General features: G+C 48.5%; 1 protein-coding gene across 1 annotated transcript; it reads left to right on the top strand.

The window, feature by feature from the left end:
* Nucleotides 1–849: 849 nt before the first annotated feature.
* Nucleotides 850–4675, top strand: LOC114703373 (serine protease 55-like). Its single transcript, XM_028884185.2, has 5 exons — nucleotides 850–1079; nucleotides 2185–2276; nucleotides 3006–3265; nucleotides 4060–4202; nucleotides 4376–4675. Exons 1-5 carry the CDS (start codon nucleotides 1068–1070, stop codon nucleotides 4670–4672), a joined length of 804 nt encoding a protein of 267 aa, XP_028740018.2. The 5' UTR covers nucleotides 850–1067; the 3' UTR covers nucleotides 4673–4675.
* Nucleotides 4676–12014: the final 7339 nt, after the last annotated feature.

Below are 12014 nucleotides of genomic sequence, written 5' to 3'. Positions count from 1 at the left end.
CCTACAAAAGCTTCTCAGTTTCAGGAGGTCCCATTTATTAATTGTTGCTCTCAGTGTCTGTGCTACTGGTGTTATATTTAGGAAGTGGTCTCCTGAGCTAATGCATTCAAGACTACTTCCTACTTTCTCTCCTGTCTGGTTCAGTGTAGCTGGATTTATGTTGAGGTCTTTGATCCACTTTTATTTGAGTTTTGTGCATGGTGATAGATATGGATCTATTTGCAGTCTTCTACATGTTGACATCCAGTTATGCCAGCACCATCTGTTAAAGATGCTTTTCTTTTTTCCTTTGTACAGTTTTGGCTTCTTTGCCAAAAATCAGATGTTCATAGGTGTGCTGATTAATATCAGGGTCTTCAATTCAATTCCATTGGTCCACATGTTAGTTTTTATGCCAATACCAAGCAGTTTTTATTACTATAGTTCTGTAGTAGAGCTTGAAGTCAGAGAGGGTGATGCCTCCAGAAGTTGTTTTATTGTGAAAGATTGTTTTAGCTATCCTGGGTTTTCTGTTTTTCCATATGAAGTATTGTTTTTTCGAGGTCTGTGAAGAATGACACCCACTTTAATTCTTCTCCTCCAACCAACCCATGATAGAGTTGCAATTTCCTATAAAGGCACATGGAACTTTTGAGACCCAATTTCAGAGAATATAAAATCCCACCCAGAGACCCAAAGCTCTTTACTGACAATGGTGGTAGTAGCATAAATGGCTCCTCAACATGCTCAGAGTCAAGGGCAAGGTCAGAGCACACAGGCAGATGATACTCCGCATGAAGTGTTCAGGGTGTCCTTTACCCACTATGCAAAGGGATCGGTAACCAGAAAGAACGGGGAGAAGGACATGGCTCCATCAGGCTGTGCCTGCACCTCCTCTCCATCCCAGCATTTACTGTGATGTCACCAGGCTAGGCTTTGCCATGCATTTGTGATGCCCACTTGTGGCAGCTGCAGCTGCTGTGGTATCAGTGTGGGCAGGACGTCAAGGTGGGCAACACTGGGCTGCAAAGACAACGCAATGCTCTCACTTCTAATTACATTGCTCATGGCATCTAAGGGACACGCCCATGACCACCAAGGTTAGTGTCTAGCTAGCCCAGAATGAGGGTAGGGAAAAGCCTGCCACCTCATCCCTGGATCCCCTAGAGTGGATGGGGAGCTCCAGGGGGTGCAGAGTTAGAGGTCTCTAACCCAGATCCAGAGAACATAAACTCTCACCCAGAGACACCCAGAGCTCTTTACTGCCAGAGGTGACAGCAGATGGAATCTGGCTCAGGGAATGAGGAGAGTGTGACTGATGGATCAAAGCAGATGTCCTGGACTGGTTGAAGATGCTACCTACAGTGAATCCCCCAGGATCTGGGCCCAGAGTCCGAGAAGCACAGGAGACTTGGGCAAGATCAACAACTGGCCTTATTTCTTCCACTCAACCCCCTCTCTGCAAATGAACCGAGGCTCTTTCCAGGCCCAGACCCTGAAAGAGGCTGAAGAAAGGTGTGGGGTTGAAGAGGAATACATTTAATTTAGAAAATATTAGGTCACGTTGGTGTAAGGAGTCGGTTCATGTAACATTTGCTCTGTGGTCCTGGGAGATGCCCCACAGAGAAAGTTCTGTGGGTAGACCAGATGTGCAAATGTTTGGTTCTCTTTCTGCAGAATTACAGCAGGACCCCACACAAAAGGATGCTGGAGTGTATTATGGTTCACAAAGTGGCTTTGCTGTATTTGATCTGCTCCTCCTCCCTCCCTCTCTCTCTCTCTTCCCCCTCTCTCCCTCCCTCCTTTCCTCCCCCTCCCTCCCTTCTTCGCTCCCCACCCCACGTATGTATGCATAGTATGTACTCGTCTTTCTCAGAGTCACTCACAGCTTTTTACAGTTCTATCAAGCAACAGCATTAGCTGGTAACTTTCTGTTGCTTTTCTTCCATTGCCCTTCCAACACCCTTTAAACATAGAATATGAATTTGTGATTTCTGAGGCAGGTCTATTTTTGCTAGCTCGCGTTTTCCTGCACTGGTCTTTTTCAGTTTGGAGGTATTTTCTAAGATCTGTCCTGTGGGCCCTCTCTTTTGATTTCCCTCAGATGCCACCCTGCTCTTAGCTGGGAAGCCTCTGGGAATGTGACATGAGGATTTCTCTGGGCCCCCCATATACCAATGTCTCTGCTTTCTCTTTCAAAATCAGTTCTGTGTGGCCACAGACCTGCCTTTCCAAACTCATCATGGTTGCCGTTCCGTGAGCTGCTTGAAGTCCAGCATGGTGAATTCCCATGGCAAGTGAGTATCCAGATGCTTGGGAAACACCTGTGTGGAGGCTCCATCATCCATCAGTGGTGGGTTCTGACGGCAGCACATTGCTTCCCAAGAACCCTGTAAGTGTCTGGGCATCGCCTTGATTTGTGTCCCATGTAGTACACATGCAGTCTGGGCTAGCCACTTGGTTGGTTGGTACATGAAGCTTTCGAAGCCAGAGGCTCTGTGCCCAGTGGCTTTGGACCAAAGTCTGCTCCTACCTAAGCATCTCTCTTGACTTCATCAACTATATCCCAAGTTGGCTGCTTCTTGTAGCTCAGCACCAGTGTTGGAGAAAAATCAGTGTAAGTTTCCTTTTCCTGCCCACCCTCTGTATACTAAGACACATTAAATTCATTCCTTGTGCATGCATTGAGCACCTACTGGGGACAGTTTCAAGAGATAGGGATGTAGCAGTCAATAAGAGAGGCAAGATTCCTCTCACTGAGGCATCCACATCCTCTTCTCAATGGGCATATTGCACTTGTGTTGGTGAGGGCCTCTCCTGAGCTAATGGTTCACCTGTTCAGAGATCCTTCTGGGTCTGGTCCCTGACTCTGACCTCCTTGGTCTCTAGATGCATACCCCTCCCCCGACCCCACAGCTTACCCACTATTCAATACTATTTAGTGGTAAGTTCTACTGCTTGGAAATGTGTCTGCAGAAAGCACCATGACCATTGTCAGCTGTGGTGCTTTTGTATCCATTCTTCAGATTAGAAATAGCAGTGGTGAACATCACTGTAGTCATGGGAACCAAGACTTTCAGCGACTTCAACTTGGAGAGAAAGCAAGTGCAGAAGATCATTGCTCACAAGGATTACAAGCCGCCCCACCTTGATAGCGACCTCTGCCTGCTCCTGCTCGCCACACCAGTCCAATTTAATAAGGTCAAAATACCCATCTGCCTGCCTCAGAAGGAGAGCTCCTGGGACCGGTGCTGGATGGCAGAGTGGACGTCAACTCACAGCCACGGTATGCGCCTTGCCTTCCTGTCGGTATGAAGCTCACTTGTAGGCTGCCTTCTGCTGAGCAGAATGATGTTTAGATGGGGAAAGACTCGGGTTTGAGTTTGTAGCAGCACACATCACCTTCTTCATCATCACCTCTTCCCATCTACAGAATAAGAGCAATGCCTCCCTCAACTGAATCATGTAGATGAAATGGATGAAATGATGTAAAATCCCCTGCAAATACACAGAACATAGAAGAATCTCAAAACTTGAAAGCAATGGTCATTTTTATGGATTCTATAAAAAGCGTGTGGCTCACACAGCTGTGAGCCTCACATAGAGTCCACCATTTGCTGATATAATCAATCTAGTGGTTTCCCTGGGGCAGTGAGCATCGGAAACCCCACTCCTTTTCCTACAGAGCACCAGGCTGGTCATCCACGGACCATGAACAGGGAGGAAGCCAGGATTTCCTTTAGCACTGTGGTTATTTCCCGTCCCCCCACCCCACCCCATACGATGACACATCCTGATGTGCCTTCTCTTCCAAGTGTCTCCATTGGGCTCACCAAAGGGACTAGCTTGCTTCTGGAGAGAGCCTGCATCCTCCGGGCATATACATTAGCAGAGGGACTACTTGTTGGGACACCTAGATAGCAGAGTGGGGTCTTGGACTAAAGCATCCATCCTAGGGGACCTGTGAATCTGACTTGTTGGCCCTGCGACCTTCCAGGACCTCCACTCTGATGTGTGCGGGCTGGCCACTGTTGTGGCCAACGCACGCTCATCCTCAGGCTAGCTTCCTTACTTTGCTAGGCTCAGCCAGAGGCTTCAACATGCACATGACGAAGCTGAGAGTGGTGCAGATTAAATGGAGAGCATGTGCCAAGAGGGTGGCTCAGCTCTCCAGGAGCATGCTTTGTGCCTGGAAGGAAGTAGGCACCAACGGCGACTGCCAGGTACTCAGCCCCCCCGCTACACCCTCCTCCCCACACCCCACGATTCTTAGGTTCCCTGAAGGAGTCCAGGAGGGAGGCCCCTGCTCATACCACTAGCCATCCCTCTGTGTCCTCTTGCTGGATGGCTCCACTGGCCGCTCACAGGTTGTGCTTCTTGCTTTTCTCATTCCCAGGGAGACAGCGGGGCACCCATGGTCTGTGCTAACTGGGAGACTCGGAGGCTCTTTCAAGTGGGTGTCTTCAGCTGGGGCATAACCTCAGGTTCCAGGGGGAGGCCCGGGATGTTTGTGTCTGTGGCTCAGTTTATCCCATGGATCCTGGAGGAGACACAGAGGGAGGGAAGAGCCCTCACCCTCTCAAAAGCCTCGAGAAGCCCCTTGACTTGCGTTTCACGATACCCCATGTTGCTAAGCCTGGGGTCTCAAATACTGCTTGCTGCCATGTTTGCCGGGGATAAATCAAATTGCTAAGCTCTGGACCTGCTTACCGTTGGCCCCGTCTGTTCTCTCCTCTCTTGGCACAAGCATCCCAGGAACGCTGACTACGGGTTGGTCTCTACATCAGATGAGTTAGCCACAGACTTAGTTCCCCGCCTCACACTCTACTGTGGGAATGTCAAGCTCCATGCTGAAAGAAGTGCTGGATGTGCTGGGGTGGGGGTGGGGGACTCCAGAGGAAAACATGTCCTCTGACAAAGGAGGGCCAGAAGGGCATGATTCAGGAAATCTTTGAAAACCTCCCATGGGAAGTCACCCCATCCTTCCTATGAAGGAGATTCCATCTGCATTGTGAATCTCTTCTCCGATGTCCTGAATTGCTTCTTTCTCTCTTGGGACATGATAAGATCCAGCCATAGACCAGTTTTCCTATGTCAGTCCAGCACCCAACCTAGGACTGCGCCCAGGGAGCTCCCAACCTAGCCTGCAGATGCCTCCATGTCCTGGACATGCATAAAGATCTCTGTGTGCGGCAGGTAGGGCAAGGGCTCTCTGGTCCAGTTGCAAGCTAAAAGTGGGAGATTATGACTCAGGACTTGGAGACCACACCTTTCCTTCCATTTTTTAGTTTATCCAAAAAATACTTCTGGATAACAAATTGTTCCAGAGGCACTGATGTCTATCTACTTCTCCAGCACATGGAGACTGAGACTTCCCAATGACCGAAGTCACCACCCATCATATGTGAAAGTGGACTGAACTAATCCAGGGACATCAGAGCCAACATGCCCACTACTAGAGACAACAGAGTATCTTATTGCCAGTCACAAAACAAAGGGTAAGAATTTAGGCTGAGAAAATCACACATCCATGTTTGAAGACCAGTGTCATATCATGTATCCATGAATTCATGGTGGTTACATCTCTAGATCTTTTCTTGGTCAAGTCTATATGGCACAGATACAAGGGAGGCAACCAATTATATGGACATGGGAGTTTATTTGCCCATTCATTAATTTGGATACTTTGTGAATACTATGAATAGTAAGGATACATATATATATATTCATATATATATACATATATATATATACTATATATAAATGTTATATAACTTCATTCTATCTTCTATTATCCATCTATTTTCTAGGAATTGTGGGGAATGGGTAGTCTAACATCTGTAGAAGACCACAACATGGATTACAAAGTGCAGTGATACCTTACAACTTACAGTAAGAAATATATCCTACCTTGTGGCCAAGCACACACACAAACACACACCTTGAACTAACAAGTCACAAAGCAATACACCCTTCACTGGTGCTAGGTAAACAAGGACTTAGATATGCATGACCAAGACAAACTGTAGCTAGATCTTGGTAGATATGTCGTCTGAAGGTCAAGATGCTTCTTTGTGGTTAAACATCCCTGAAGCTGCAGGTAGGATGTGCTCTTTTAAGAAACCATGGTGCCAGGGCACTTTCCCAGTTGCTATATGTTCACACTAAGGAAAGATATGTGACCTAAAAGGACCTTGGTTTAATTATTATATCAATTTCATTGCGGTTAACCCACTTGTGGACTTTTCAAGAGGATCATGAGGGAACACTAAGTACCCTAAAAGGAAAATCGGTTACCCTATCTCACGAATGTACCACCCATCTCAAAATATTCATATAACCTTCACATTCACAATGCAGGACCCCCTGTGCTGATACCCACCTTGAGGGCAGTGCACTCCAGTTTCTTTTTGTTTTGCCAAATACATTTCTGCTTAAACCACGTGTGTCTCCTGACTGAATTCTTTCCTTTGAGAAGACAAGAACTGAGAGCTTCCACTCACAGCAGTAAGTGATCTGCCCTTACTAAGGTGTCAGGATCTAACAGTGGCGTGTGAAATGGGAATCACTATTTGGGAGCAGGTGATGGAGGTAAAGCCTAACCTTCACACCATGTTTAAGGGGGTGGCTGCAGATTAACCACCCTGGAGTGGGATTCCATCACTTGGTTCTCAGATCAGTTCCTTGTCTGGCATTCTTCTTGAGTTTGTTAAAGGAAATACAGGGGAACGCTGCTGAAGTAAGGTGGACTATGGGAGATATTTTGACCAATCGTCTAGGGAATGCCTGCGAATAAAAGGTAAGGGAAAGCAGAGCCATAAGACAATAAGGAAAGCTTACAATGGATAACTTTCTTTTGGAACCAATTGTAGAAGCTTCTCAAGCTCTTTGATTACATCTTGACATTGAGAATTTAAAACTCCAAGATGTTGGGGGTGTTGCCATTTTGTTTGTTTTTGTTTTGTTAGACCGTCGTGAGACAGGTTAGTTTTACCCTACTGATGATGTGTTGTTGCCATGGTAATCCATTAAATAATGTAGAGCCTTGAAGTAGATAGAGCCTTGTAGCAAAGCCACTTGGTCTGAGCTCAAGGATGACATGCCATTACTTAGCTCAGGGGCACAGCATACCACAGACCACCACAATCTATTTCCCACTAGCAATGAGATCATTGTTGCCTTCAAACGAGCCAGGCTGAAGCCACACCTAAGAGTCTCATCTTTGAAGTGTTATTTTCTAGAATTTTCAATGACAAAGTCTGTATCAGTTAGGAACGTGTCAAGGACACAGGAAGCACTCTGTGTGCCTCAGGCGGAAAGGAATGTAGGACACAAGTAAAGGCTTGGGACGCACTGAAAGGCTCCATGCAGAGGTCGAGAAGAGGGAAGGTAGCGTCCTGCCGGGGCTCGACCAAGTACAGGCACCACCAGACCCACTCCTGCTACTGATCTCCTAGTTATCCTCAGGATCAAGGAGGATTGAAGTTCGTGGCTAAATTTCGTGGCCACCACCTAATGGTGTTTGTATGCCTGCCTACAATTGCTCTGAGAAAACGATTTCACCTTGTGATGGCTGGTATTGTCTACACATCTGAGTCTAGAATCACCTGGGAGATGGGTCCGTGGACATGCTGTGGGGGACTATCTTGTGTTAACAGAGATGGGAAGCCCTGCCCACTGTGGGAGGCACGATCCCCTGGCTGGGACCCTGGACTGTGTAAGTAGAGTAGGGGCATGAGCAACAGCATGCATTCACCACTCTTTGTTCTAAACTGCAAATGAGCGTGACCAGCTCCTGCTGCTGTGACTTCCCACCATGCTGGATTATATCCTTAAACCCAGAGCCAGAACAAACCCTTTGGCCCTTAATTTGCTTTTGCCAGAGTATTTTATTGCAGCCGTAGGAAAGGAAACCAAGACATATCCCTTATTCTGCTTCATTTCAAAGCATCCTGGGCATCTGAGAAACATAGCTTGTCGGTGTTCAGTGGCTAGCTTCCCTGATTAACATGGCAGAGATGGCTCTGGGTTAAATGCAATCTCCAGTGTGGGGACCAACTAACTGGAGGGAAGTTGCCAGGAGGGGCAAGTTCACACTCCCTAGTCCCAAGCACAGTGCACTACATATGATGAGGCTTAATCACAGGTAACTGGGTGCCTTTGTTAGTCCTGCGATCCACATGGCTCACAGCAGTCAGCTCATCCTCCAGAAGAAAGTTCTAGAAGATGCTGGCCTTTTATTTCCCCATATGCTCCAGCTCTCCCACTCCGGGTCTCTTTGCAGCTCTGGCCTGGGTCTGAGAAAGCTGCCTCCTGAGGCCTGAGCCGCCAGCTGTCCCAGATGCTGTTAGGCTTCCCCTCAGAAAGCCTTGACCGAAGTAAAAGCAGAAAGTGAGATGGCCAAGGTCCCAGTGCTGCTACTGGCCAGTTCCCATGGATGCCCATCCCCCAACCGTCTTCACCCCCCCCCCCCGTGGCTTTCCCTGGGTCTAGGGAGGAGGAGTCTCTCTTTCCCCCATGGGTGACTGCTTTGGCTAGTCCGTTTAATTGCTAAAATGTCCATGATGTTCACGCCAGCATCAGAACGTCTCTATTCAAGTTTTCAGAACGGAATTCCAGCGCCTCCCTAACTGAGCTCAGCTCCACACTCTTAACCCAAGGGCTTTGCTGATTTTAGAACTACCAACCTCCTTATTCCACCTCAAAGGGCCAGGAGGGGGTATAGACAGCAGTGAGAGGCTCAGGAGAAGGGTTACTGAAGCCTCAGGCTAGTCCACCTTTCTTAGCTGCTCTGGCAGTCTCCAGGTAGATGGTCAGTGAGGCAAACTCCTTACGGAAATGCAAGGCCAGAGCCCTCCCTCACCTTCTGTACCGCTGCACACAGCAATCCAAATGGTCTCAAACAAGAAAGAATCGGGACAGAGCTGAAATCCAGAAGGGAAAAAGGCAGGCCTGCACTCCACAGGGAGTCATGTCTGTTTCCTAATCAGTCTCCTGCCCCAAATAGCTCGGCTCTCCTCCCCCACTTGTGTTGATGTGTTTCCTGCCTGGGCAGCAGATGCCACCAAGACTTAAACTAGGTCATGGAAGGTGGTGATGGGCTGACACAAGCCCACAGGCCATGTCCTCCTCTGACCGGGCTCCCCAGGTTCTTGGCCTACAGTCCAGAGCACAGACCTCACAAGGACACACAGCTCCGAGGGCATCTGAGCAGGGTCTTTGCTCCCTAGAGTCACAGAGCAGAGCCCTCTGGGTAGCCAGAAATTGGGAGAGCCTGTCCTCTATGTAGGGTCAGGAGCCTTGGGAGACTACAGCCCCATCCCTTCCTGACCCTCTTTCTTATGGGTAGCTGGGGATCCGCTTAGGGGAAGCTTCGGGGCTGCCTTCAGCAGAACCCCAGGGTTTTCCAGCAGCACCTAGACAGCAGAGTAGCTGAGAGTATAATGTAAATCACAACAAGGAAACCTGGACTTTCACCTGATCTCAAACCCTGCGCCATTCCCACGGAGGCAAAGCAAGGTGAATGCCACCCTGCTACACGGCTTCAGCCATACCTAATAGCCCACCCCCATCAGCCTCTGCATCTGCCCCAAGTTCTCTGCCCTATGCTCTGAATTCCCCCCCCCTCTGTTTTACAGACGACCACAAGCATTACCGCAGCAGGGCTGTGTATATATTCTGAACAAGATGTGTGTTCCTAACCCACTGTGTAGCTGGTTTGGGAGTTGGAGCCATAAAAGGAAGACATTTAGAGTTAAGTGAGGTCAGAGGGTGGATTCGGGTCTACAGGATAGTGTCCTAAGAACATCTTTGTAAGACACACACACACACACACACACACACACACACACACACACACACACATGTAAGGACACAGGAAGCCACCTGACTGGAAGCTCAGAAGAGAACCTTCCCTGGGAACCTGGATCTTGGACTTCTAACAACACTGAGAAACTTGCAGCAACTCCATCCTTAACTCAGAAAAGCACCAAGAGTTTTATCCACTCAGCCTACAGCATCTTGTGGTGGAAGCATCTTGGTAGAGGAAGACAGTATTAAAAAGTGATTTCTGCTCACATGCTGGGCCCTGGGATTCCTGAGGAGGGGCGGTCAGCAAGTGGGGTGTGTTCGCTACTTTCATCAGATTAGAGAAGCTGACTCAGCAGGTTCCAGGATGCACACAGTCCATCCTGGAAGGGGAGGGCTGGCTGCTGTCATGGCAATGGGACCTCATAACTGGTCACATCATGAGAGCAGAGAGTGAGGAAGCAGGCCCATGGCATGGGGTATGACTCGAAGGCTAAGAACACTTGCTATGCAAGCATAAGAACTTGAGTTTGAATCCTCAGCACCCACATCATGTCTGGGTATGGCTGCAAGGGCCCAGGACCCCAGCAATGGGGAGGCAGAGCAGGAAGATTCTCATAACCTGCTGGTCAGCCAGCCTAACCCAAACAGCAAGATTAGAGACTGTCTTTCTGGGCGGTGGTGGCGCACACCTTTAATCCCTGCACTCGGGAGGCAGAGGCAGGCGGATCTCTGTGAGTTCAAGATCAGTCTGGTCACAGAGTGAGGTCCGGGACAGCAAGGATTGTTACAAAGAGAAACCCTGGAGAGAGAGAGAGAGAGAGAGAGAGAGAGAGAGAGAGAGAGAGAGAGAGAGAGAGAGAGAATAAGGCAGACAGCAATAAAGACCCCAACTCTCACATACACACAATACACATCTCTCTCTCTCTCTCTCTCTCTCTCTCTCTCTCTCTCTCTCTCTCTCTCACACACACACACACACACACACACACACACACACACGCACACAGTGAGTGGCAGGGAGAAATAGGCCAGCTATAACTTCAGACTCCACTCCTGCTGGGTCATGTCAATGAGACAGGCCCTAAATTCAAAAGATTCCGTCCTACCCACCCAAAACAGTACCGGCAGCCATAGTGTTCACACACAGGAGCCTGTAGGGGACATTTCACATTCGAACCACAGCAGGACCACCACCCCTGTGGCTTATATCAGCAGATCTGTCTGTGTACACAGGGCAGTGCTTTTTTAAAACAATGCCTGGCTTTGGCATTCTTGCTTCTACAGAACAGTGTGCTGTTTCAAGGCTCTGTGAATGGAAAGTCATGCCCATGGCTGCAGTGAGACGTCGAACTTATTCCTCTTCCCAGTCCAGCCTCTCCTTGAGCTCCAGCCCCTGGCGATGGCAGGTGTTTTCTCTTTCTGGTTTTGGCTTTCCAGAAGGTCATCCTATTGCAAACATACGGCAAGGAGCCGTTTGTGTCTGACTTCATCACCGACCTGATCTGCTTGTGTTTGGGGTGCTGGCTGGTTCGGTAATGGCTTCTCTCCACTACTGAGTGGTCTTACTGTTGTGTGGGTGTGCCACTTTGTGTGGCCTGTCCCCTAAGCATGGGCAGGGAGATTGTTACCAGGGTTTAGTAGTTATAAAACAGCCACTACGAAAGCTAGGATTGTTTTTTGATGTGGACATGTATTTTCTTTCTTTCATTTCCTCTTTCTTTCGAAGAACAGGGCATTGAACCCAGAACCTCACTTATGCTAGGCCAGTACCGAACACTAAGCCGCATCCTCAGCCTCCCCCCGCCCCCATTTTGAAATATGACCTAAGTACTCATGGCCTTGAACCTATGATCTTCTTGTCTCTGCCTCTGTCCTTGGTAGCCGGGATTACAGGCCTGTGCCTGGAGATTGTCTGGGGTATAAACGAGGATAATGCATATGTGTTCTCCTGGAAGCTATGCTGGGAAGCTATATGGGAATTTCTGGGAAATCTCTATAAATAGCTTTACTCCATCTCACATGCACATGTGACACCCCCCACACCCCCACCCCACACAGGGCCCCACTGTTTTGTAAACAGTGAGAGCCACAAGGTTCTGTTAAGAAAGAACAGGAGGAGGAGTTTTTCCCATCATTTCTGGTCCTCACTCAGCAGTGAAAAGGTAGGAGCTTGCTTGATGAATCCCAAAACTTAGCTTCAAGCTGGTGGCAGTGTTACACATTCT

The sequence above is a fragment of the Peromyscus leucopus genome, chromosome 9, assembly GCF_004664715.2.
Source record: "Peromyscus leucopus breed LL Stock chromosome 9, UCI_PerLeu_2.1, whole genome shotgun sequence".
Classification (NCBI taxonomy): Eukaryota; Metazoa; Chordata; class Mammalia; order Rodentia; family Cricetidae; genus Peromyscus; species Peromyscus leucopus.
The sequence above is the reverse complement of the archived record's forward strand: the minus strand, read 5'-3'. Positions and strand labels throughout refer to the sequence as shown.

Excerpts from the sequence above, each read along its gene's own strand:
- LOC114703373 (XM_028884185.2), top strand. Across the intron at positions 2,277-3,005 it reads ATGGTGAATTCCCATGGCAA|ATTAGAAATAGCAGTGGTGA; the intron begins GTGAGTATCCAG and ends TCCATTCTTCAG. Across the intron at positions 3,266-4,059 it reads GACGTCAACTCACAGCCACG|GCTCAGCCAGAGGCTTCAAC; the intron begins GTATGCGCCTTG and ends TTACTTTGCTAG.